Here is a 27,379-nt window from a genome sequence, read left to right as displayed (position 1 = left end):
TATTCATTATATCTATCTGTATGAAAATAATTGTGCTATCGTTTATTGATATACATATCTTTTGTTAGAAAAACAAAATTGTAATCTTTTTATTTGAATAACGAGATAACTGATTGTTTGAAATAATAAAGAAATTATTTTAATATTTAGATAAATATAGATACTTCATTCAATATGTTCCAAGATAAATTATATGCCTAGTAGTGTAATAACTATGCGACGAACTAATTATTCAAATATGAACGAATATTTCATACGTAATGACATTTAAATACACATACGTAAGTACATAGTATATATGTAAGTATATAGTAATATGTAGCAATAATGGTTTATTAATAAAACGTCACGTCAGCTACAGACCAAATGGAACAGACGTATGAAAAAATAAGTGTAGGTAACACACCTGTACTAATATTATTACAAACAAACAAAAAAAAATAGAAATTGTGATGAAAAAAGTCACAGGAAAAAAAAAGCAAAATATTTAAAAATACCTATTATTTTATATATATCTCTTTGTTAAAACGAAAATATTTCAAATATATTTGAACAATTGATCATCGGTTTAATGAATTCAATTGCATGGAAAAAAAAAACAAGCGACAAAGAAAACAAAATTATAATTTAAAAAAAAAAAAAAAGAAAAGAAACATTTTATTCGTTATTATTTATTTGAGGTTATGTACGTCCTAATATATCGTATTTTTGCAATATCTTTGTGCACTTCCAAAATTCCTTCTATTTAAATGCGACAATTCGTTGCGAAATGCTGACTTGGCGAACGATACAAATAACTTAAAGACCTCTTCAACGATAGCGCAGTATTAAAGCGAACGGAGAACATGATCGATATAAAAGGCAAGTAAATTATATATCTTAATACATACCAGTAGTTTGAAGTGACGTACGATAATTATCCTTTGATTAGAGAATAAATAAATTCAGTAAAATTGCAGGTGAGTTTTCAAAATTACAAAGCTTTTCATTTTTTAACATTCATTGTTAAATCTACAGTGGTTCTCAAACTGTTTTATTTTTAACTTTTCATTAATCGCCATTATTACATACTATTTCTATCGCAAGACATGACATTTGTTGGTCAGATAATATTTCTCGGCAACAGTCAAAATAACGATTTATCGTTGAGAGGACTAATGTCACTAAGAAATTTTCTAAATATGTGTTCTAAAATTACCAATTTTTTTAATGGTATGTTATGCATTCAGGTGAGGATCTATTAATTGTATAATTAATTGCGTAATTAATCGCGATATGATTTTAACGATCGGAAAGATGATTATTATTATTGTAACTTTTTATTGTTTCTATTGTTTCTTGATTTCTTCTATTGATATATAATTAATTTTTCTTTTTTCGACGTACCTTTTCTCCATGTTTGATGGATTTAATATGGATAATTCTATGAATTGTATTCTTTTAACTTTTTTTTTGTGATAGTGAATATCTATCCGGTTGTGTTTTATAGACTTATTAACTGTTATCGAGTTAATGAAAATCGTACATTTGTTTTTTGCATTAAATTCTGATTTTAAGATTATTACTATTATTATAATAATAATTATTATTATTATTGTTTCATTCATGGTATGTGAGTACGAATTTATATATAACGTTTAATTAATTAAATTTTGAACGATCATAACAACTAATTTTTTTAACAATCAACAGAATCAAATAAGGAAGATGAACTCCTGCTATTACCAGAAGTTGGTACCAAAAAGTTCATCGGATTTCCCAAACTCAATTCCGAAAGTGCGATCATGAAAGGAGTCGTTAAACAATTGGAAAAGTGGCCTTCTTATCTTTTCTTTGTCTTTTTTATTGCATGCGTCATAATGGTGAATCTTGTCTTGCTCATCATTGTATCAGTTACTCTTTCTTTACCTACGAACACAACGAATACTGATAATCACCGGTGTGTTTAAAAATTTAACTATCATACATCTTATAAGTTCTAAATATCTTTATATATATTTCTAGAGAGGAATTTAATAAGAGATCGATCAACGTATACTCAGTAAGACAAGAAGATCGTACATGGTCAATGATGGATCTTTGCCACATTGAAAGTGCAGCACGTGAGAACCCAGAGTTAAATGTATAGGGCATATTTGAATGTATTTTAATTGAACAACTACAATAAATAAATAAAAAATTTCTTTAGATCCATCTAATAAGTTTACACAAAAAAACCGATAAGGAAGATTCTATGAAAGATTTTATAGTGACGAGGAAATTTGAGCCTGAAATTAGATCGATTACAAATGCGATCGATTTACAGAACAAAGCAACCAGATCTTTATGGATAATGCGAGAAGATCATTTGAGATATCAAATTACTCATAAATACGAGAACATTAAAAACCACGATATCATCGTCGACAATTTCTTTCAAGGGTAAGAAGATCGATCTCTTTCATTTCTATTTATCTATTTCTTTTCTTTTCTTTTCTTTTCTTTTCTTTTCTTTTTTTTTTTCGTTATCTATCATGATAATCTTGCAGAACCAATCTCTCTAAAGTAGCTGGAAATTTAAATAATAAGATATTGAAAATAGCTACCGAAGCGTATTTCATTTGGAATTCTTCCGGGATCGCCCTGGATCCTAAATTATATTGCAATCTAAAATATATTTCACAAGTTATGTGCAAGTAAGATCAAGTTAATAATGTTATAAGCAAATGAAAAAAAAAACCTATTATAATTGTTTATCTTCCTTCGTAAAGAAAAGAAAATGAAAAATGTGTATTCGATGGATTGGCCACTATTGATCCTCAAAATGATATTCAAGCTGCTGGAGTACCCTGTCAAGCATTTATAGGATATTTTATAAATGACATATCGAAAAACGAATCGATTCGTAAAGAAGGAGCATTATTAAAGTCCATAAATAAGTTTTGTCCACAGTATGACAAATTTTCTCTGATATTTTCCTTATTAACCTTAAAGAGCTATCGAAAAAATTTTCTTTCAAAATCATATCTCAAAAAGTTATTTTTAAATAATAATAAAAACATTTAATTACATTTGATTTTTTCATTGGCTTCTATGATAGCTTTTAAGGGTTAAATAAGCCATCATAAAACATAATAATTTTCATTTCTTTTTCTTTCTTTTTTTTTTCACAGAATACATTCCTGCAACGAAATTAGAATATTGAAATACATTAGAACGTGCTCATTGGAAACCTTAAAATGTCCAATTGTTTATCGTCGTGGATTTTTACTAAGTGCATTGAGTTACAGCTACATGTTACCCCATTTATGATAAAAGAGTATTATAATGAGTATCACAAATAAATATATTCTTTATAAGAAAATTACAGATAATATATAATACGTTAAATGAAAAAAGAAAGTAAAATAAAAAATATACCATAAAAAATGTTGTCTTCGTAAATGATTTCCGTCACTTGTATGCTCTGTACTCATAAAGACGAAGGACACCCAACCACGCCCATATTTCTCCAGCTGCGTGGACGAGAAATAATTATTACGTCAAAACCAATATCTTTTCTTTTTTTTTTTTAATCATTCAAGTCAACAGAAGAATTTAAACAAATGTTGGCTACTGATTTCTTATATCTTTGAAATTCATTAGTTTTGAAAGTGATGATTTTTTATGTTATAGTGATCGTTTCACGCTTTCAAAATTCAAAAAGAAACTTTAAAGTTCAAAAAGAAATGTAAAAATGTTCGTTTTAATTTATTTTTAAAAATGTGTTTTAAATTTTCAAATGCTATAACACGCAGATATGTAAAAATACAAATGATGACATTGACACAGACACATTTGTTTAAATTTTCTCGTAAAATTTAATTAATAATGTAACATAAAGAAAAAACGTACTGATCAGTAATATAATAAGGGTCGTATAAAAAATAGCCGTCGATAGATAAAATTTCCGAAAGAATAGACAAACAGCAATAATCGCATAGCTTACGTCACATACCAAATCGGCAAAATATAAAATTATCATCGGTAAACTCCAGCCTGGATTTTTCTAAACGGTAAACAGTATATCATACATGGACTTTATATTTGAAGAGATCGATGAAATCGATCATTTCTTTTTCTCACCGATATAAGAGAATAAAGAAACATAATGGCAGTCACTGTGTAAACGATAGAACGATGAAAAGAATATCCCAAGGTTAAACTAACAAATGTTCCTTCTCTTTTTTGATAAGTTGCATAACCATAACGAGTTTCTCCATTCTCCAAAAGATCATATTGGAAACTACCATTGCGTATACCATGATAACACAACATTAGAACGATTAGAAGTAAAAAAAACGCTTGGATCGTTCGATAAGTTTCATTCTCGTTCGTTCCTTCTCGTTTATTCGTTCCTTTTGCCATGAATTTTTCTTCATGATAAATCAACTTCTTAAAATAATTTTTCATAGCTATTATTGATATAAGAACAATCCAAATATTTTTTTCATCTGAAAAATTTTTCTACGTTGAAATAGCGAAACGAAAATACTTTATCAGAATTCGATCGGATATCGAGTCGGATATTTTACGCGACTTAATGTCTCTAAAATTGCTAATTTCAGACTATCCTAAATATTAGCAGGCCACGTTTATTCTCGAATGATTTATCAGACGTGATAAATTGCTTATGAAGTATAAAATGCAAGTGAATTATCAATTTTTACGATTACTACTTGATATCCATCATCTACCCTGATCTTTATATTTTCTAAACGTCAAGGTATTCTCCCCGTGGAAATGCATCTAAGTTTTGTAACCTCAACTAACAAAATCGAAATAGTATTATATACGTAGTTGTTAATGTTTAACAAACAATGATCAAGCATAGAAAAATGGGAAAACGTGCTGTTATATCTTGCGTGGGAACGATCATAGAGAAAAATAAAAAATCTGTAAGTTACACATCGACAAAAAAATAATATTACATATATCCATCAATATTAATGTTTAACAAATGACCAATCAGAACTGATCGTATCATTCGTTTGAACTTATATTACGAAGTACATACGCCAGAGGGCAAAAATGATGAAGATTTTTATCGTTTTTAATTTGAATCATTTATACGTCGTGAAAAATTTTTTTTTTTACTCGAACGTGAATTCTTTCTAATATATATATATATATATATATTGTAATGTGTATATATATATTTTTTTTTCTTCAAAGTTACAATAGCTTTAAAAAATATGAGAATACGTGGTAGACGAAAAATCAACGAACACGGTGGACGATTAGTTAGCTATCAATGTTATCACTAATCGTTATAACCCTTTCGGTATTATATTATGTAAATAAAAACGTTTAAATAAAATCTTCAAATTTCAGCGTGTCGGTCGAATGGTATGCAACCTGTGCGATCATTATATCATGGGAAATCCGTTATACGTCATCATGCTGGGTATCATTGGGACCGTTAGTCCATCGTAGTACTTGTTAATTATTAACGTGTGTGCTTGTGTATACATATACGTGTACACGGTCGATCGAAATCACACGATTCTTCCAATTAATTCAATTAAATTGTTTTTATACTTTTTAATTTTCATTCGTAAATCGTCCAGGTGATAACAACATTTGATGTTATACGTACAATGAATAGCAAAGTACCAATTAGATGTCCATCGCGTTCTAAAAAAGAAGACTTGGGTGAGTTTTTATATTCGTTTGATTCCATCAATGACTCTTCGTTTAATATATCTATTCTTGTAATATTTATATATTTTTATATTATTATAAAATATAAAAAAATATAGAAGTATGTAAAATATTTTTATAATAAAAGTAAAATATTTCTTTCTTAACATCTTTTTGATTAGCAACTTGGGACGTGGAAAGAGATTTGAAACTAATGACTTCTATTCTTGGAATAGAACACTATACGTTGATAATGCTAGGTGCTATTACGGTGAGTATAACGTTGCAAGAAAACACAATGAAAAAAAATATAAAATTTCATTCGATTATTATTTTTATTAATAGGAATATCCGATGCTGTACACTCCCTGGTTGCTGATGCAATTATGCGTTATCATCGTAGAGATAATAGTATTTTTTGTCAGACTCTTCTTAGATGGTCTACACGTAAAACGCGATGAGATCTTGCCAGCTATATTAATGGTACATAACTGGTTGCAAGTATTTTGCCTATTCCATCGACAAGCACGAAATTCTATCCAATGAAATAAATGTGATGAAAAAATGTTTTTCAAAAGCAAAATCAAACTTTACGATCTATCTTCCTAATTATAAAAAAAAAAATAAAAAATACTACATTTTATTCTCTTATGTGTTCTTAATAAAGACACATTAAAAATGATCATGTAAATGAAATATCGATAAACGACAAATCTCTCCTGTTCACAAATAATAATATATAATAAACAAAATAAAATACAATTAAGCCAATTATCAATTATCTTAAATCGACTTAATCGAGCTTGTTTACGTACTTCTTTTTTTCATTTTATTTTTTCTTTTTAATGATTAAAAATTCTTAAAAGATTGAGGTATATGTTACTTTACAAAAAAAATTGATTTCAATTGCATTATTCTTCATTAAGATATTACTTTTACTCCAATGAAAACTTTGAGATCGACTGTTTCGAAATTGGTATATGTGCTATCTATATTTATTTTTTCTTTTTTTTATTTCTCAAAGTGAACTATGAAGCAAGTATATACATATATTCATACATATACATATACATAATAAATGGATGATAATTAAAAGCAAACGATCATCATCACATTACGGATCTGACCAAAGCAAAATTATAAAAAATAAAGGAACATATTACTGAATAAAATGAGAATATAACGAAATAAAAAGTACGTAAAAAGATATGAATCTAAACTATAAAAAAATTTTTAATGGTGAATGGTATGTCACGCGAGATGGCACTAAGAAAAGATACATTGTAAAGGTAATTACAATCACGAATTTAAATCTAATAAATCTGAAATTTTGAAACTTTGAATTCTCTCTTTGCAGATCAAAACTATTTACATGATTATATTATGTTTTACGACGAACTTTTTAAGTTTCATCGTCGTCGAACCAGGAACTCGTGTAACTCTTGACAATTTAGCACCAAAATCAGCGGCATTTAATGCCCTTTTTCGTCGAAATTATAGTAATAACGAAAATTATTAATAATAACGTATATTTAAAAGGAAGCAATGATCCTATAATGAATTCTTCATAATCTTCCAGATTTAAAGATAAGAATACCCGCAGCTAATGTAATTACGGGATTAATAACAACGACAATGGTAGCTATAGCTGATGAATATAATATTCCTTATCTTTATCTACCGTGGCTGGTAAATACTATCAATGGAATTGCATTTTACGAGGGCCCTATTTTTCTAAATTTGTTTTACACTCTTTTACCGAACTTAGGAATTCCAACAGGATCGTTTCTACTTATGATATTGCTTTTATACGGTAATATTCGATAGTGGAACACCAAACGTTCCGAATCTTTCTCGTCGAACTTTAAAAGTATAATTTTTTTTAAGTGAAAATAAAAAAAAAAATATATGCATTACACGAAAATTAATTATCAATGTTTTATATGGGAATATTTAACGCAATGTATGCATTAGGTGACGGAATTTTTTAATCGCATATTGAAAAAGATAGATTATAAAAATTATAATTATTAAAAGATAGATTATATTTATCTTATCTGTAAATTCACTAATGGTTAATAAGGTTAATAATAGTTAACCTTCAATTTTCAAATAGGAAAATCAAAATGCAGTGTTTGAAATGAGAAATACATATGTACATTGACATTGAGTATGTACGTGATTTAATTGTGTAAGAAAAATGCTCGAGTTCAATTAGATTATGTTCAATATTTTATTTTAAGTTTGTAACAGTATCTATAGATATTCAATTTTTATCTTATTTTCTCTTATAAAATATGCTTTCACAATTTGACGAGAAAAATTCAGTACACACTGTATATTTATATACATATACGTTCTTATTTTACTCTGTATAAGTTCATATATATATATATATAAACATATATATATATATACATAGTGTCTACAGACTAAAATAATAATTATGATCAAAAAAAATTATTTATATTCGTCGTACCATTGATAAGTAACAAGAAAGAGTTGAGAAAAAAAAAATAAATAGCGTTTTTTATTTATTCTAGTTGAGGAACTATGTGTCTGGAATGAAGTATTTATCAGTTTTCAACGTAATTGGTCTGATTATAATAACAAAAAACAAAACAGCATCATCGAAAGCAAGGAAAATAGTTTTACTTCTTCGAAAAACAATGGGGAACTTTTTTCGGAGGAAATTATAAAAAAAAAGGATCGGACTCTTCTCGAAAAAATTCAAAATCGAAGAAGATCTTTTGATTCTTACAATAAATCTAATAATCCCTTTTATATTAATTCTATTCTAACAGAACATATTTTCGATAATAAAATAACTACTTAACATGATGACAAGATGGAATGGAATAAACGATGATCGGTATGAAGGGAAAAAAATGAATGCGTTTGAAATAAAATCGCGAGAACACACGAGGTGGTAAAGAAGAGTTGAATCTAAAGTACACTTATGTAACAAAGGCATGTTTGCTTTCTTAATTTAGATAATTTACGGAAAGTGTAATAAAAATTTCATTCATCTACCGACTTAATTTTTTGTTCACATAGAAGATGGCAACGCACTAAAAAAAAAAAATTTTAAGATGAAGCTGGATAAAGCAAACAATGATTGCTTATCGTAGCGTATCCTTTTCGTCGATTGTGTTATTTTTTTTCAAATATAAAATATATAGAACGTCTAAGAAATTTCCATACAAACTTTAACCAACACATTATACGTTTAAACATAATACGAAAATATCATATAAACACAGGTTTACAATTGTTTTCTCAACAGTTCTAACACTAATATAGAGAAACGTCATATTAACAGTCCGTTCAAAGTTGAGTCAGTAGAGGTAAATAAAACATTCGAGTGTAAGCAAAGGACTCCAGTTATTGGTTGACGTACGATAATCAATTGTTGAATACAGAAGCGAATTTACATGGATCATTTTTAGACATTAACTGTGTTACAATTTCTGAAAATTGTAAATACAATTAATCCTGTCCCAATCACATGCATTTGTTTCCTTTTACTGATTCAACTCATTGGCCGGACTACATGTAAATCATTCAAGAATCAATTCTTCTTACTGTAGCATTGAGTAAAGAAACTTCTAGATCGAGGACTATATGTGGTTGTCGATGTTAGAAAATGATGATAAACTTACATTCATGCTCGCTAGGTGTCTCTTAGTTCGCACGATGGGAATTTCATCGTGTTCACATAGAAATTGTACTCTTGTGCCGGTTGTTGCTGGTTGATTATCTGTTTCTCGTAACGGTTCGAAAGTAGATAGTTTCGTTTGAATTAAAGAAATATATACATATACGTGTATCATTAAAACATTAATTGTTTTCTTTGAAAATAACGAAGAAAAATCGTTTGTTGTCGACCTGTCTTGTGGCTTCTTGTTTATTTTCATAGAAAAAGCAAGGTATGTGTAAATTCCGTTATATTATATACAGTGAGGTTAGCTCTCCGGAAATAAAAGCCGTTATAATTCGGCTTTTATTTTCTTTAATATTTCTTTGATATTTCTTTAATGTTTTAACACCAAGATTTATTTTTAAAAAATCTATTATCTCGATGAACTTATTTTTAATCATAATATTCCAATAAGGCCACGATTTCGCGTTTCCATTGTTTACCAAATTTTAGAAGGCGCGAAATATCCCTTGTCTACCTTTGAGTGATTCGTTTGTATCGATATCGCAGAAATATGTGAATATATTCATATCGAATAGCACTCGTTACAAAACACATGCAAAATTATCACGTGCTCGATAATTCGATGTCACGTACAAGAGAAAGTTGATACGCACACATTGAATTCTATTTTTGCAAATGGCATCTCACTTGCGAAACATAACCTCACTTTTTATTGCAACTGTAAATTATGAAATATAATAATTTTAATATCTTATTTAAATCCAGAATGTAATGGAAGGATTTTGTTACATATAATATATCTATATTTTGTAGGTGTTTTTTTATTGTATTTGCGATACATTAACTCTGATATAACAAACAACAAGCATCAGGTAAAAAATATGATAATTAAGAAAATGTTATTTATGAAAAAATTTTTTTCCTTTTAAATAATATTTTTCTTTATGATCACTTGGACAACAGTTTTGCACCTATCATCAAAAATTTTAAAATTTCTTATTACCAAAGCTTGTTTTCCAAGTGTCAGGCATTGTTTATCCAAAATACCTGATTATTTTATTTTATTTTTTTTTTCTTCCTTAAACATTAATGGACGAATCATAATTCACAATCCTTTCATTTGCAATATATTTTGTTGGCTTAAATTTCATTTTCGCTGTAACAAGTCGTAGCAAAAGCTATTTTCTTATCGCACATATTCAATCGTTGCTTAAATTGGCTGGAACGATGTTATACTAAACTATGCACTTTACAAACATGCTTATTACTCTATTTATAAGGCGATTGGATTGTACTAAATAAGAGAATAATAAAATTGTATTACATTTCAAGATTGAACCTTGAAAGAACAAATTTAACAAATTTTACTTTGCTTTTGAACTATTTTAGAAATATAGAATACAAAGGAAAAAGCAAAATATTATAACTGTTAATAAGATAATGATAACTATACAAACTAGTATAAATTTTCAATCATACTAATTGTCATTAAATGACTTTGCTAGCTACTAAATTTTACTAATATATATAAAAAAAATTCATAAATTTTACAGAAATTAATGCAACTATGTACAGAAGAAAAGCCATCTTTGGATATATTTAGAATTAATCAGCTGATCCTTATACTCTTCAATACGCCTTTTTTATTTTAATTGACTAAAGCCAAATTACCAGAAACAGTTACTGTATTTTTAACTTTTCAAATTTCATCAAATGATAAATAGATTTTCAATTAATTTATCTGTATTAATTTTTCTCAAATTTTGATCGGTTAAGTAGCTGTTTCTTGCAATATGACATAATTTGACTGTAAACAAAAGCTAAAATACAAGGGCAAATACTGTTTGTTCTTTCAGTCTGATACCCTACCCTGAATGTCAAATACTCTTAAGAATGAGACCTTTAATAAAAATATACATAGGCATAGTAACAAAAATGAAAATTAAATTTGATCTCTAAAAATACCTACATAAAACTAATCCTTCCAATCAGTATTTACTCATGTCAAAATAAGCTATCTAGAATGATTGGGATTCTCATTAACCGGTACAAAATATTGTATTTAGAATATCATCTAATTGCCTGCCACAAACTAATCTGTCATGTGTTTCGTAAAGATGAAACTTAAGTAAAAAGTGTACGAAGCGTACATAAACTAATGTTCTTTTGTATAGAGAAATTTATAGTGCCTTCGAGATGGTCAATTTCATTGAATATTCATGCTCGATAGAGATTTTTCAAAACGGATGCCAACGTGACTTTCTGATACTGTAAAGATCGAAACTTTATAACTATGATCATAATTACGTGCGTATCTTCCGCGACATTTACAAACACTTACATCGCCATCAAATGCAAAAGCTTTCTAAAATGGTAAAAGTACAGCAGCACGCCGATATTCCGTATTAAATATATAATGTTTATAAAAATGATCGGTCATCGACTTACTGCAGAACTTCATCGGACGATTCGTATTTAAATCCTTATCAAATCATTAGATCGTAGTTACACTCCGAGGTTCAATAATATAACCTATATACCCTGGAAGTGCAATGGAACGATATTTTTATACCGACATATCATCGATCTCTAGTATTATACTATCGTATCTCGCGTATATTTTTTTTATCACATTCAATTACGTGTGATTTCAAATCACGCGTAAAAAGAGACGCACGTACGTACGATCTTTATTCCTCTTCTTGGCTTCGATGTATCTTGAGAAAGGTTAGTTTTTCTCTTCCTCTTTCTCTCTTTCTCTTCTTGTTCTTCTCATCTTACTTCAGAAATCCTCTATCGCAATAGACACCAGTCGCAAAATGACCTTAGACCTCGAAGGCCTCCCACTGCTACGCGATCATGGCTGCGATTGGACTAAAACGCATTATCTTGCTAAGCAAAATCCAAGCTACCGAGGCGAGAGCGCACAGGGTTACACCACCCCATCCGAAATCCATGCTCCAAGAGGTCGTAAAACGACGTGCTTTTAGAATGGCACGTGACACCGGTCCGCCTATCACGCCATCTTCCGGACCATTAATTATACGAATACCTCGATCTTGAGCTCTCTTGAAGTGGATGATGGTTAACGTGAAGAGCGCAAATGTCGCTGCAATTTCATACATTTTTCTATCATTTTCGTTCTTAAATACTCTTTAATCTTCAAATTTTATGAGACTTTCATACATCAGACCAAGGCAACTGACAATAAATGTATATCGTTTCATCATACTATCTTTCCTCTTGCTTCTACTGTTTCACAAGTCTAACAGTTTTTATCGAATATCTTTTAACTTATAATCGATTTACAAGTTACTCGTAAACATTCAGTTGCCTAGCTTTGTGTATGATCCATATACGTATTTAATATACGTACAAAAATAATATATGCGATATACGTAAAATATTTTTGTCGATTCGTCGTCATTTTTCATTATTATCAAATATCAATCATTCGTTCGATCGATATTTTTCTTCATTAGAGAGAATGAGAAAAGTAAAAAATAATTGCTACTTTACGACTCATCATGAAACATTCCACGCATTGCTAAAATTAACCCATTGTTCCAATTGGAGAGACTCGAATATTTCGCTAATTATGAACCGAGTATGGTCATTATGCATTAACAGATTAATTTTCACGATCGATATCTCACCTGCCAATAAATACATCACTCCTGTAACAAGAACGGCCGATATTTGATGTCTGCACAAGCCAAAAAATCCTATTAGCACGGCGGTGCCGAGGATTATCAGACAAACGAGGGAGCAAGAAATACTTAAATTCTGCATCCCTGTAACGATAAAATAGGTCACTATGCAATATGTAATTTAAACTTTTTAATCGTAATTAAGTTATTTATGAAGTAATCAAATAATTCAAGAGTAATATAGAAAATCCGAAAGTAAAGTTCATTAACGAAACGTTAGATCGCGTTTAATTAACAACTTTGATAAAGTCAAGGATCGTTATAATCAAAATTTTGTTTAGAACGGCTCGATACAATTTCAAGATTTTCAACACGTTTTAAAAATAGATGGGATTTTTTTTATAGAATTCTAATTTGTAGAAACAATCCTAATATATCAGTTTTATTAAAAATTTTAAATAACGTCATTTTAAATTTCTTTATACTTTAGATATTCAAATAAATGAACTTTTCAATATAATCTTAATAATCTCTATTGTTCGAATTCTTATCGGCACTAATTGCTTTTTTATTAACTTCTTCGGAACCAAAGTCTCATTATAAAACAATCATCAGACGTTAGTATTTTGTTCCTACTTTTCATTATCTCCATGAAATAAAGCAATTTAAACTGCTGTTTATGAACTACTAATTTTTTCTTTTTTCACCTTAAACTCAAATCGATAACAACTTGTAGATACATATTTTGAAGTACTTTATTATAATAGATTAATAAATAATTTTCATGATACGAATCGTACGTTTTCGTATTTGTTTTTATAAACTTGACGTTCGTATAATACAGTTGATTTATATACGATCTATATAACATAATCCTAATTCGATTAAAGCCAATACCATTAATTCCAAAAAATAAAAGATGTCATAAAGGCTCTTAAAAATCATGTCGAGAATCGCCTTTGAGAGGAGAAAAGAAAAAGAAATGTCGATCTGACTCACGATTCTGCCATGCAACGCGGATTTCTTCGTGTGCCTCGTCGGGTGTCAAGTAGTTAATGCATCTCTCTTGCGGAAAGCCCACCTGACCCAGTAGTCGTATTTCGTCGTCTGAAAGTTAAAAAAAAAAAAAAAAAAAAAAAAAACAAATAAACAAACAAACAAAAGAAAGAAAGAAAGAAGAAAAAAGAAAACAGAAGAAAAAGATCTCTCTCTTTCTTTTTATCTCGAATTATTGTTCTATTTTTTATAGATTCGATGATTCATAATTGATCAAATTTAGCGGTACGACGTTACTCCGGTCGAAAAGGTCGAACGACCATAGAGAAAGGGGGGGAAAGAGAGAATGCACACAATTTCATAGTTGAAATAGTAGTTTGTATTGCTCGGTGCTTAGCGTGACCAAGAGCCATTATACGAAGGTATAAAAACGTACGAGGAAACCAATTATCTCGTTGCACGCACCTTCCAAATCTCCAATTTCATGTCTTACTAAATTCGAACATACGCGTGATATCACGACCTTTTCGGAAGAAAGTGCATTGCAAAAATACTGTGTAAATTTCTATATCATAAAATTGAATGAAATCGATCGTTTATAGATTAGGTTTATTGTTTACATATTTCGCGCGGCATTATGTTAATCGAAATTGATTAATTTTATTTATTTTGTTTTTTTTTCTTTTCTTTTTTTTTTTTTTCTTCTTTTTATTTTTATTTCATTATATTTTGCATGAAAGAAATATTAAAATATGATATTCATAAAGAAAAAAGAAAAAAAAGTGAATGTTTGCATTAACTTTTTTGATCAGCTTTTTTTTCATATTAAATTAATTTCAAAATATCAGAATATCTTTTGCACGTTTTGCAAGCTAAACAATAAAACAGATATAGTATAAAATTGTACGTAAGTATTAATTGAAATATGAAATCTATTACAATATTAAAATTTTTAAATTTTATAGAGTACATTTAGATATCATTGTATAAATGTTGTAATGTAAATCTTACGAGTACAAATGGATACTTTTTGTAGCCTTTCATGCGAATACATTGTTTATTTATTAAGTTTTATATAAAATCCAACTATAAAACAATGCAGCAAAAATATGAATAGTTTTTCAATAAATGTTCAATTCATTTTGTTTCACCTTACAATAACAAAATTTAATGGTGCCGTCTTTATTGCATAACGCGGTTAAGAAAAAAGAAACGACGTTCCCTTTTATCCTTTTATTTCATTTTCAAGGCAAAACATTCTCATAGTTTGAATGCGTACTCGGTTTGTTGTATGAGGTAAACGTATAGCCCGTTCTATAATTTTCCTTGCAATGAAATTAAATCTAAAGAAAGAGAGAGGGGGAGGGGAAAGAAAGGAGGGTGGCAGTCGAGTTTTTCAATTAAATTTTCCGGGTTCTTCGTTGCCGCCTCTCTTATCGTCATTGTCATTGTCGTTATTGTCATCATAGGCACGAATGCTTGACTTTATTTTATTAATTATTCAAAAATAGTTTAAATAACATTAATCCTCAATTTCAAATTGGACTTTGATATTGACCGACGTTGAACAAAATCTTCGATCTGTTTCTATCTTATGAAACATTCTTAATATAAGATCGAAGTATAAGAGTCTGAAAAGTTCTCGTTTTTTTTTTTTTTCGTCTTCGCTGTATCATTCGTTTCACTTTCATTGAGAGATAGAGACATAAAGTTCTTTTCATTCTTCTTGTCGCGTTAAACGAACGACCTAATTTTTTTACAATTGTGATCGCATTGTTCTAAAAAGTTTTTGATATTATATATATTTTTTTTTAATCGCCGTACATAAAACATTGGTTAAAAAAGAATAAATAAATACTCGTCATACTCAGAAGACTTAATATTTTAATAATTCAAATATATCAAAATAATAATATTGAAATTTAGAAATAAACATATTAATATTAAGTGATATGACTTTACATATACAGCCATACATCATAAAATAATAATAAAACAGTAATAATAATTTAAATGTGAATTAAAAATGAAAAAAAAATATATATATATAAAAATTGAGAAACTATCGGTATTAATTTATTCTAACGTATTTATTGTCAAAATCAATCTTGCATAAATCTATATAATCATCTAATAAATTTCATAATTTTTTTTAAATAAAAAATACAGTGGAATTAACTGTCGTGTACTTTTTTTGTAAATGTATTAATGTAATACAGCTATTAAAAATAATTAAAAAAGCTTTCAAATACAAACACAATTACAAATGGCATCTATTAAAATTATTTATATTCTAATCAAACAATTAATTCGTACGATCAAAAAAGCAATTGTCACTTGAGGCTCGACTTTCGTAAATGAATATCTGAAATGTTCACGGTCACGCAATACCGAATGAGATACTTCCGATAAAATGTATAGATCCTAATCGAGTGATCGATAAAACCGGGACAGACAGAGTCAAGGTGGTATCTCTTCGAGTAGACACACCCACGCAACTCTAAATCGCTCTTGTTTCTCTCTCTCTCTCTCTCTCTCTTTCTCTCTCTTTCTCTGTAATGTCAACAAGCATAAAAATATGGAAATACTTCGAGAAAGTTATGCCTTGAAAAATCGATTTTCAAAGTGAGTCATCGCATCGAAATAAACATATGCTTGTTCGATCCGAAAATATTTTTTCATGTTATTCGAATTGTAGAAAATTAGATCTGACAATAATACGAGATAAAGATTCAAATACAAAATTCACTCACCCGATAACGAGACGCACATCGTCCAGATTCCACCGTGCATGGGTACCAAGAAAGAGCCACGTCTACCACGATGATGATTTCTGTGAGCAGGTGGTGCCTCTAACATTGCCACTTGATCATCCAACCATGTGAGACTAACATTGGCATGAATGAGAGCTTCTTTATCCCAGCCAACCTCCTCCCAATGATCGGTCATTATTGCTCCACACAACAAACCGGTTGCTGAAAAACAAAAGATTGATATGTCAATGAAGAAAAATGACAGAGAAGACGATTTTATTCAAATTAAATTCTAAGATGATATGGATCGTGACAAAAAGAGGATTGAACAATTTCTATATAAAAACCCAGCGTATTAAATTTGAAATTAAGCAAAGTCTGATTCATTATATCGCGAATAATTATTTATAGTGAATGTTTCTCGAACTCGGAATAACAAAGTCTCGAAAGAGAATCGACCGCTTGCTAACTATACTTCGACGTTTTTATTTGTAAACTTTGATGTTTGCTCGGAAATAGGACGTTTAAAAAATGTCACTTTCGTGTTTTTCCGTTCAAAATATAGTCAGATTTTCAGACAAGACAAATTTTCCAAGTAGTACAAGCGTAAGAGTTCTTCAGAATAATAGAGTTAAAGAAGCACTTTCGTAAACACACGAACACTACACACGTACGTGTCTCGTTGTGAAAAAGTGTTAAGTTCAGTGAATTCAACCGGTGGTTGTTGGTCGTGTTGAACTTCTGATGATGAAAAAAAAAAAAAAAAAGAGCAAAAGAGATAGAAAAAATTTTCTGAACTATATGCATGTTAAACCTTTTCTTAGCTAGCACAAACACGGTCCTTGCGAATTCGCGAATACATGTATATACACTGAGATAGTCCTGACCTTTTGACCTATCTCTCCCAATAAGTTCGAGAACGAAAATTCATCTTTATTGCATAATCGAAAAAGTTCTCAGGTATTTAACATTAATGAATATGATTTGTTGAAAGAGAGATTAGTTCGTCGCTTCTTCAACCACGTGTCTCGAGATGAAAGAATTTACGCGATATCGCATAGATAATATTTATACAGTAATAAATTTTTTCAACAATACTCGTATTTCGATGCGTCATACTTCTACTGTGCGTTACACCCAGCGAATTTGTCAACGTTGCAACGGTATCATTTTCTAATCGGAATAGAAAAAAGAAATGGGTAATGCTTTTTTTTTCGAGATAAAAGAAAAGGACATTCTTCCTGTTATTATTTCACATTGTCACCAAGAAATTATTAACAGAATGGAAGATTCGATCGAAGATGTTTCATCGTGTTACAACATACATTTTCATCTTTCTTTAATGAAGAAATTATAACAATTTGTGAGGGAATGTGTACGGTTGTGATTCTTACGTAAAACGTTTATCGGCCACGAATGAGAATTTAGAGAAAATAAGACGAAATGGAGAAGAGAAAGAAGGAGAGAGGGGGGGGCGGAGAGAAAAAGAAAGGAGCGATTGAGGATGGAAAAAAGAGAAGGATAAGATTACCTGCAAAGGTAAGAACGAGCGTGGCAAAGAGAAAAACGAGACGCGGACCAGGGCCCCTGGGTACACGAGTAGGCTCCATCCGCGCAGGTGGTGCCCAGGGCAACCACTGGCAGCCCACTGATAGCCGCGAGCACCACACTGATCCTCGCTCTCTCGCTCGCTTTTCTCACTGACCCTCGCTGCGAGCATCGCCACTACAGTCGTCCTTTTCAACGTTGGAATATCTACGAGAACGCCCTCTACATCTTGCGTTTTGCGAAGCGTACGAAAATCGACCGAACTCACCCCACCTCTAGCCAGATGCTGCGGACAACCCTCTTTTATCTTTCTTTTTTTTTCTTTCTATTTCTCTCTCTCTCTCTCTTTCTCTCTCTCTCTCTTTCTCCTTCGCTCATCTCTCTCCCTTTTTGCATTTTATCTTTAACATTCATTTATATTTAATTATTTTATTTATTATTACATCTATTTCCTAAATGATTTAGCTTTGTTCAAATTACAAAATATTATACATCAATGGGAAAATTCAATTTGAAATATAAAAAATTGTGATTTATGATCCCATGGAATTTTGATCTTATCATATTAGTGTAATTATAAATATAAATCAAATGAATTTCAGTAAAGTTAATTATTGCTTTACATCATGATCTTTTGTATTATAGTATATTTTTCTCATTGTACATACATACATGCAGATTAAGTAAAGAGGGCTAGTAAATAATTATAATAAAAAGAAGACTTGAAGTAGGCAATAGTCTTTTTTTTTTTCTTCTTTTTTTGCTAATTCTCACTTAACGTTAAGAATACATAAATAATTGCAAATTGAAGCTTGATTATCTTTTTAATTAGGTACTGGTGAGTAAGTTTGATGTTTTCATTTTAATTCACTTTCTTATTTCTTACTTCAACGTGTTAACATAAATAAATATATCTATTATAATTTTTTTTTCTTTCTTTATTTCGAGTTTACAGAGAAATGTTTAAACTTTAATAAATTATTTTTTTCTTTCTTCCTTTTCCCAATTCTCTAAATGAGAAGAAATCTAAATTTTTAAATCTCATGGATGAAGATTTAGAAATAAATTACAAATGTCTGTTCCTTTTATTATCAGATGGCCGATATCGCAGACAACGTACCATTCACCGATCCTGCAACCGCGATTTCTCAGGGTAGGCGACATCTTCTTGTACGTGATTACACGATGGCCGTGACTGCACTTGCCCAGGCTTGCGAATTGCTAGCGAAGAAGCATGGTGATACGGCGGACGAGTTAGGCGAGCCGTATCTTCTCTACGGACGTGCACTTCTAGGTCTCGCTAGAGAAGAGGCTGGTGTTTTGGGAGGAGGAATACCGGGTTCTGAGGAAGCTCAAGGCGAAGAAGATGCAGAGGACGACGACGAAGACGATGAGGAAGATGAAGCTGAAGAGGAAAAGCTGAGTAAAGTGGATGAGAAAGAAGAGGAAGAAGAGGAGGAGGATGAGGAGGAAGAAGAGGAAGAAGAGGAAGAAGGGGAAGATGAAGATAAGAAAAATAATAAAAATGAAACCACAAAGACAACTACCGACGAAGACTCTTCGAAGAAAAATGTGAAGGATGAACAAGATGAAGAAATTAAAGAAGAAGATGTAAAAAAGAAAGAACACGATGAAAAAGAAATGAAAACCTCATCAGAACCTGAAAGTGAGAATATTCCTAAAAATAATGAAACCACCGATGCTTTGGCAACTTCATCGAAACAACAAAACGGAAAAATACAAGAAAACGGTCAACATGATAATACCGAGGATATAACTAAAGATGAAGAAGAGGACGAGGTAAACAATCTTCAGGTAAGATAAATAAATAATTTCCTTTTCCAATTAATAGACAATTGAGAATATCAATCTGAGAGAAGAAACAATAAATGAAATAATTTGTATTGAATAAAAGGTTGCTTGGGAGGTGCTAGAATTAGCAAAGTTAGTATTGCTGAAGCGAGGACCACCAGGATGGAAATTATTGGCCGATTCCTACCGATTACTTGGGGAAGTAGCCATGGAAGGAGGAAATCACAAAGGAGCACTCAACGATCTACAAGGATGTTTGAATCTATTAGAGAAGATCGATCCACGTGAGCCTAGAGCTATTGCCGAAATTCATTATCAATTGGGATTAGCTCATTCCTTGGGGAATGATTTTGATTCTAGCATAGAAGAATTTAATAAAGCTACTATGCTTTTGGAATCTCGTATAAAAGAACTAGAAGCGATCACTGAACCACCAAAGACTGACGATCCTTTTTATACCGTCGAGGGAGAGATCCAAGAACTGAAAGATCTCCTTCCAGAGATTCGAGAGAAGATCACAGATATGCAAGACTTCAAGCAGGAAGCTTGTAAGCTCGTTATAGAAAGTCTTAAAAGTGAAGTTTCACGTGGTAGTTCGAATGGTGCTGGACCTAGTTCAGATACGTCGTCATCATCGGCTAGTAGCTCGACGAATCAAAAAATGTTAAAACCAGCTAGCGATATATCGCATCTCGTGCGAAAAAAGCGTAAGAATGACGAGCCTGAAACGGAAGTCTCCTTGCCGCCATGCAAAAAGCCCACACCCGAAAAAACTGTCTGAACGTAGAAAGTTTTAATGATTACGGTTTAAATAGCTATTACGAACTTTCGCGAGACTTTCGCTGGGTGAACTAGATTTTGTTATACATGATATTTAATATAGGACGAAAACAAAACTCAGTTTTTATTTCAATAACAATGCCTCGAACTTTTTATTGTTTTTAGAATTCTCTTTAATATTTCTTTTTCCCTTTTTTGTTTTTTTTCATCAACGTAAAATATATGAGGTAATTTCTTTACAAAATATGTTTCTTTTTTCTTTTTTTTTTTCCCACTTTTTACATGAAATATCGTGAATGTTCATTTATTTATTATCATGCGATACATTTAGTTATAATGCATTTGTATTGCTCTATAAAAAATGGATCTAGTTTTCGCCAATAGAACTTTGATATAATTTGTTAGGAGTAAATCTAAGGTTGTTTTCGTGTGCTAAGTTTAAATAATAAAGATTGACATTCTGAATTTTTCTAAATGCTTGAACATATTGGTTTTTCAACCCATCGAAACCTATTATTTATGATTACAACTATTATCTTATCGTTAACGATTAGAATAATACACAAATATTACTATGGACGGAATCAAATTGTACGTCGTTGCTATACGATAATATTTTACAACTACATAATAATTGTGATACGTAAAAATGTGGTACAAGTAATGCACTTACTTTCGTTTTCATTCGCCTAAAAGTTCCTCAATATCATCGTCTTTATCAGAACTTTCCTGATATTGAATCGACGGTTTATATCCCAATGCTTCTAACAAATTAACGTTATAATAATAACTGAGATTTATGCCGGGTACCAAACGTTTTAATTCTTCAACACTAGCTCGAGCTTTTTCTGTATCTCCCATGTTCGCATAATGTTGAGTAATAGTAGCAAACAAATCGCCACGACGTACAGATTGTTCTAAATCGGAACCTTGAGAGTCAAGTAATTGTTGAACTTGCGATATCGCTGTTTCCGTTTCGCCTCTGTCGAATAATCTACGAAAGAAAATAAATTCTATTTACAAAGTATCGTTATTTTATAGATTATAAAAAAAAAAAAACAACAACAACAAATATTTATATACCTTTTAATATCTATGTAACGTCTTATCGCTGCCATTCTATTATTGACTAAGTCGGTAGCTCTTTTATGAAGATCAGGATCTCTGGGTGCCATTACTTTAGCAAGACATCTACTTGCTTGATTTAATGCATCTAAAGCTTTTTCATAGTTTTGAAATTCGTCGATTTCCACTTGAGCACAGGCCACATAGAAATTAGCTAACAAATCCATTGCTTTGCCCTTCGAATAAAAATTAATGATATTCTTCAGAATCTCAGGTTGATTTTGCCAATCCAATGATTGCAAATAATTCCCTGCCATTATATAAATTTCTCTTTGTCTTGAAACCTGTGCAAAAAAACAAATCTTTTCCGTATCGCCAGATTTAAGTAAAGCTTTCATGGCTCTTAACTTGTTTCCAGCTTGTGTGAACTTTTTAGTAGCTAAATGATAATTTCCTTGATCAAATGCTATTTCACCAATTTTTTCTAATGTATTAATCCTTCTCTTCTCGTGTTCTGCATCATTCTCTACTTTTTCTGTTGTCATCTTTTCTGCAAGATCTTCGGTTAACGTTACATTATGCTTTTGCATTAATTCTAATGCCTCCATGTACTTTTTACCAATAGCAAATAAATCAACAGCTTTATCTATTTGATCGTTTTGTACAAAATACTCTGCACACTTCTCGATAAGGACAGGATCGGAATCGGCATTAACGTCCATAGTAATAAGCTGTAAAGCACTATATTGTTGTGTCCTAAAAGCTATATCCAAAGCTTTGTGTAATAAACCAGCTTTATGATAAAGCAGAACAGCTCTATCCAATTGTTCATTTTCTTCGTAATATTTCGCAACTTCTATTTGCGATTGCCTGGATGCTAAAACTGCCAAAGGCCACAATTCTTCAGACATGTGATGTTCCTAATTAAATACAAATATTACACATTATTTGACAGTAATTAAACTATAACTCTTTCGCATATACGTTACCTTGCATAAACGAATTGCGTTTGTATATGCCTTTGCTATCGTATAAAAATGGATAGATTGCGATACATTATTTTTAGATTCATAATGTGCAGCTAAATGATATGCAGATGCAGCATGGTTCGTTCTTAATACAAGATCGCATACTTCATCTTCTCTATTGAAATAACACAATAATCTTGTCATGGACAACGTATCATTAGCTTGCTCATATAAACGTAAAGCTCCTTCCATATCTCCAGTCGATTCTATGTACTGAGCATGCCAATTTTTTATCTGACTAAAATGTTACAAGATAATTGTTTATTTAAAAAAAAATATATTATTCAAATTGTACATGTATAATACTTACGGGTCGTCGCAGTTATTTAGATAACCTGCAAGTTCTCTCGGTCTTGAAAGTAACATTCTTGGCACTTCAGATCTATGACAATCAGCTTTTGTATACATATCGATAGCCTCCACAACTTTTCCTTCCCATTCAAGAACCTTCGCATAATTATAATAACTTGTCTTTTCCCTTATTTTGTTTTCGTTCGATGCTAATTCTATGGCTTCTTTAAATTTATTACGAGCTTCCAAAAGTTTACCCAATAGATCGAGTCTTTTTGCTTCGCGAAAAAGACGTTCAGCATCGCTCTGTTAAACATTCGGCGTATATTATATTTTCTGTTTAATTATAGATTATAACTTTGTTAATCTCAAATGAATACTTACATACAATCCAAGTTCGACCGCTAATATACCAACTTTAGTCTCTAAATTTAAACTGTCATCCTGCATTGCTTGTTTCAATGCCTTTGCTGCCTTAGCTTGTTTCATATGGCCCAAACATAGAAGAGCCATATTCAATTGTTTAGTCTTTACACACATTCTTGCTAAACTTTTCCAAACAACTTCGTTTTTAATAGTTTTTATAGCTTTAAAAGCTTCATCCATATTAGCCACACTAATATGAAAACTAAAATCTAGAACAGCTTTTTTAGTAACGGGATCGCAATCTTCAAGCTCTTCGAAGTCTCTCATAAGTAATCGCATAATTTTACTATCCTTTCCAAGTACTTGTTCAGAATTTAAAATTATTATATGGGGCGATTGTACCCCCAATAATCTGCAGTTCTCGTCTTCTATTGATTTTACGTCTTGAATAGCAATTCCGTAATCAGAAGTAGCAAATAATGAAACAAATATTACAGCGGCCTAAAAATTATGAAAATCTTTAATTGAATAAGTGTAAGGGTTTAGAAACTAGTAATAAAAAACGTGGATCATACTTCGTCATCAATTTTGGTTGACTTTGATGATGTTTTAGATTCTCTTGTTTCCAATTTTTGTGCACGACAAACTAAGAGCCTGGGGTCTTCAAAATCCCAGCAATGAGCGGTAACCAATCTACCTCTACATTTCATAGCTCTGAAACATAAATAAATCTATAAATTGACAAAATATTGAAAAGTTATTACATTTTTTACTATTATTACTTACAGTGCAGATTCATCATCGATCGTATCATCTGACCTGGCAAAATCAAATTCATGCATTTGATCACTTTCTATGTCCCATACATAAAGAATTGAACTAGGCATTAGATTGGTCATAGCAACAGTAATAGACACACATCGACAATCGGAATTACATTTGGCTTCAATAATTTCAGCAAAGTCATTAATAGCTTCGTATGTTGCCATAGCCCTAGTATGTAGTTCGATTTCCCTTTTACTTAAATCCCAAATTTTTAAGATACCATTTAATGAAGCGACTGTCAAATATCGACCCGTAAGGTCCATAGTAATTGGTTCTCCTTCCTCCGGCATTGTAGGTAATGTTTGTATAACGGTACCTTCTGTTGAGCGCAATTGAATAACGAATGGCGTCAAGATAATCAATGTATGTTCATAAATCAATATCTTTTCAGTATCACAAGCAAAACTTCCTATAATATTTGCACTTAACATATTATCCTTATTAATCTTATAAACTACGACTTGTCTACTAGATGAAACAGCTGCATATTCTTTATTCACAGCAATAATCTGTACTTGAATGTCGGTTTTGAGTGTATGCACTTTTCCGTCTACCTCCAGTAAAATTTGTGTTGGACTAAGTTGGCTTGCACACACCCCGTCATTGTATGCAGCACACATTGATTGTTGATGCAAAATAAAAACATTCGTAATACAGTTAACCGCTAGAAGGGGATTTCTTAATAAGGTTGCACCCCACATCAATTGTTTGACAGTACCATGAATTGTACATGACTCTGGAATACTAGGCCAACGATTTTCATCAGAGTCATTTACAACTTTTCCTTTCCATAAATAAATTGTACCTAAGTTCGTCCCAGCAGCTAATGTATCTGCATTATATTTAATAGAATATAAATGGATATTATAAAAAAGAAAATATCTTAGTGAATTATAATGCATAACAAATACCATTATTTTTGCAAAAAGATAAACTTGTACAGATTTCCTGAGGTGTGGCAAGATTACCAGTCAATGATTCAGGAGGTGACAGAACATATGTGTCTCCAGTATGAAGATCCCAACAACGAACTCCCAGTTCTCCAGTTAAAACAGCTAATGTATTACCACCAACCCAACATATAGCAGGACCAGTACGAGGTATATCACTTCGACCACTAAGTTTCACCTGATCAAAAGTATAAAATAATAAATGCACACGAATATTGATTGAAAATATATTAATCATTTTGAAAGTACCTTAGTTATTTCTGTTAATTGCCCAGTAATTGGATCTGTTTGATAGTATCCAATATTTAAACCTTCTGTCATAATTATGATAGAATCTCTTATTTGATGATGCAATAAAAAGTGTAGTGTAACACCATCTGTATTGAGAACTTCCATGCATTGCCCTTGAGCATCAATAAAATATATAACTCCATTTGAAGTTCCAATATAAAAAACATGATTATCTTTCCGAGTTGTAATAGATGTTGGTGCGGCAGTTCTGGGACGCCAATAGCTGAATAGATCTAATGCTCTTTCATCTCCAGCTACTGCAGCTTTTGCCAAATCACTAAATTTTATTTACCATATTACATATATAATACATCTACGTAAATAATAATTATGCTTCATTTCACAAATAATTCAAATTACTTATAATCCATGCTTGGTTTCATTGGAATAAATGCAATATGTATGAAAGATCCTTTTAATTCATGATGAAAAACCATAAGCAATTGACCCCTAGAATCAATTTTCCAAGCTATTATAGAACCAGCAGCATCAGCTGATACCAATCGACTTCCATGTGGACTCCATTGTAAAATAGTTATAGGATCATGATGAGGTGTTATTATCACATTAAATTCAGTGCTACCTGTATCACCTGGCCAAATCTATATTTAAATAATAATACATATATAGTTTGATTAATATCACTTATAATCACGTTTAATAAGGTTACACCTCCAAAATATTTTTTTCTTTTTTTTAATAAGATTATAAAATTATTAACCCGTAGCTCTCCATTTTCCCATCCTGCAGCTAGCCATCTTCTATCAGGATGCCAACCAAGAGCAGTTACCTGAGCTACAGAATGTCTTGAAGATTCCACATCTTGTAAAGGCTCTCCTTGATCGTCATAAACTGTTACAAATCCTCCCTTGTCTTGGGAATATGCTGCTACAGCTAACAGCGGATAATTAGGATGCCATGTTGCATGAGTACTTATTGAAGCAGTTTCTGGATTTTGCACTCGTGTATCAAAATATAAAGACATCTTTTTATCTGTTATATGAGTGCAGATGGTTAAAAATTTACATAAAAATAATTATAAGGTATTTTTTGATTATCATTTTGATCATAGTTTGTCTTTAAAAATATTTTAAACCAATAAGATTACATGTATATGTATATACATTGTTCATTAATAAAAATATTACTAATCACAAAATATATTAATTTATATAAAAGACTTTTTATGAAGTAAAAAATCGAAATATTTCACTATTTTCTTTTTCACAATCGATTACGCTTGATTATACAGTTCATAACAATCGGAAAGTATAATTGTATTGAAATCGAGACTTGATTCCAATACCAATTTGATTTTGTTGTCAAATAGGTTGCTATAGAAACTAACATAAGCATGACAAGCAGGATTGCCAAATTAAACGATCTATCTTATAACCTCATTATTAATTACTGCATTATATTTCATGAAAGGCGCCAAAATTCTAATAATTTCAAGCAAATGATGAAGTTATATTATTTATTTAAATAATTCTTCTATACTACGATTATGTATGGCCCATTTATGGTTTTCTTGAATTGATTTATTCAGTTTTATTCATTTAGAACTTAATAATTAAAATAATAAATATAGATTAAAATAATAATGTACTTACGCGTCCTTTTATTAATGTATATGACATTATTATAGAAACACTAAAAATAGTAATAAGAATACATTACCATTATATTCATTAATCAT

The 27,379-nt window shown here is 30.6% G+C and overlaps 6 protein-coding genes across 17 annotated transcripts; 4 read left to right on the top strand and 2 right to left on the bottom strand.

The window, feature by feature from the left end:
* The first annotated feature begins 162 nt into the window (after positions 1-162).
* LOC124426669 lies at positions 163-3,399 on the top strand. 4 transcript variants are annotated; one of them, XM_046968654.1, is made up of 7 exons: positions 163-861; positions 1,693-1,939; positions 2,005-2,122; positions 2,189-2,421; positions 2,529-2,675; positions 2,751-2,930; positions 3,153-3,399. In XM_046968654.1, the coding sequence occupies exons 1-7, from the start codon at positions 846-848 to the stop codon at positions 3,289-3,291; spliced, it is 1,080 nt and encodes a 359-aa protein (XP_046824610.1). In that variant the 5' UTR covers positions 163-845; the 3' UTR covers positions 3,292-3,399. The 4 variants fall into 4 exon arrangements, with proteins under 4 accessions (XP_046824610.1, XP_046824612.1, XP_046824609.1 ...); XM_046968656.1 differs by having other exon boundaries at positions 838-959; XM_046968653.1 differs by lacking the exon at positions 163-861 and adding an exon at positions 972-1,212.
* On the bottom strand, positions 3,398-4,446 carry LOC124426676. The gene is made up of 3 exons (XM_046968671.1): positions 4,105-4,446; positions 3,874-4,027; positions 3,398-3,494 (listed from the first exon to the last, which is right to left on the bottom strand). Exons 1-3 carry the CDS (start codon positions 4,429-4,431, stop codon positions 3,433-3,435), a joined length of 543 nt encoding a protein of 180 aa, XP_046824627.1. The 5' UTR covers positions 4,432-4,446; the 3' UTR covers positions 3,398-3,432.
* Positions 4,447-6,413, top strand: LOC124426677. 2 transcript variants are annotated; one of them, XM_046968672.1, is made up of 5 exons: positions 4,447-4,916; positions 5,353-5,439; positions 5,589-5,673; positions 5,844-5,932; positions 6,007-6,413. In XM_046968672.1, the coding sequence occupies exons 1-5, from the start codon at positions 4,839-4,841 to the stop codon at positions 6,205-6,207; spliced, it is 540 nt and encodes a 179-aa protein (XP_046824628.1). In that variant the 5' UTR covers positions 4,447-4,838; the 3' UTR covers positions 6,208-6,413. The 2 variants fall into 2 exon arrangements, with proteins under 2 accessions (XP_046824628.1, XP_046824630.1); XM_046968674.1 differs by having other exon boundaries at positions 4,447-5,261.
* A 105-nt stretch (positions 6,414-6,518) lies between these two features.
* Positions 6,519-9,090, top strand: LOC124426673. The gene is made up of 4 exons (XM_046968669.1): positions 6,519-6,950; positions 7,019-7,160; positions 7,241-7,474; positions 8,205-9,090. The coding sequence occupies exons 1-4, from the start codon at positions 6,870-6,872 to the stop codon at positions 8,495-8,497; spliced, it is 750 nt and encodes a 249-aa protein (XP_046824625.1). The 5' UTR covers positions 6,519-6,869; the 3' UTR covers positions 8,498-9,090.
* Positions 9,091-9,357: 267 nt separating this feature from the next.
* LOC124426667 (histone-binding protein N1/N2) lies at positions 9,358-21,339 on the top strand. 2 transcript variants are annotated; one of them, XM_046968645.1, is made up of 4 exons: positions 18,508-18,517; positions 19,105-19,110; positions 19,368-20,087; positions 20,188-21,339. In XM_046968645.1, the coding sequence occupies exons 3-4, from the start codon at positions 19,368-19,370 to the stop codon at positions 20,863-20,865; spliced, it is 1,398 nt and encodes a 465-aa protein (XP_046824601.1). In that variant the 5' UTR covers positions 18,508-18,517; positions 19,105-19,110; the 3' UTR covers positions 20,866-21,339. The 2 variants fall into 2 exon arrangements, with proteins under 2 accessions (XP_046824600.1, XP_046824601.1); XM_046968644.1 differs by lacking the exons at positions 18,508-18,517; positions 19,105-19,110 and adding an exon at positions 9,358-9,590.
* Positions 10,123-27,372, bottom strand: LOC124426659 (intraflagellar transport protein 140 homolog). 7 transcript variants are annotated; one of them, XM_046968619.1, is made up of 12 exons: positions 26,402-27,372; positions 26,041-26,282; positions 25,639-25,957; positions 25,351-25,567; positions 24,401-25,271; positions 24,190-24,328; positions 23,633-24,115; positions 23,268-23,554; positions 22,919-23,195; positions 21,948-22,849; positions 21,538-21,858; positions 16,725-16,946 (listed from the first exon to the last, which is right to left on the bottom strand). In XM_046968619.1, the coding sequence occupies exons 1-11, from the start codon at positions 26,663-26,665 to the stop codon at positions 21,546-21,548; spliced, it is 4,314 nt and encodes a 1,437-aa protein (XP_046824575.1). In that variant the 5' UTR covers positions 26,666-27,372; the 3' UTR covers positions 16,725-16,946; positions 21,538-21,545. The 7 variants fall into 7 exon arrangements, 4 of the variants coding, with proteins under 4 accessions (XP_046824578.1, XP_046824577.1, XP_046824575.1 ...); XM_046968620.1 differs by lacking the exons at positions 16,725-16,946; positions 21,538-21,858; positions 21,948-22,849; positions 22,919-23,195; positions 23,268-23,554 and having other exon boundaries at positions 23,975-24,132; XR_006942776.1 differs by lacking the exons at positions 21,538-21,858; positions 21,948-22,849; positions 22,919-23,195; ... (6 more) ...; positions 26,041-26,282; positions 26,402-27,372 and adding exons at positions 10,123-11,593; positions 11,667-12,434; positions 12,982-13,119; positions 13,975-14,082; positions 18,256-18,550.
* Positions 27,373-27,379: the final 7 nt, after the last annotated feature.

Source organism: Vespa crabro, chromosome 9 (genome assembly GCF_910589235.1).
Source record: "Vespa crabro chromosome 9, iyVesCrab1.2, whole genome shotgun sequence".
NCBI classification, from domain to species: domain Eukaryota; kingdom Metazoa; phylum Arthropoda; class Insecta; order Hymenoptera; family Vespidae; genus Vespa; species Vespa crabro.
The sequence above is the reverse complement of the archived record's forward strand: the minus strand, read 5'-3'. Positions and strand labels throughout refer to the sequence as shown.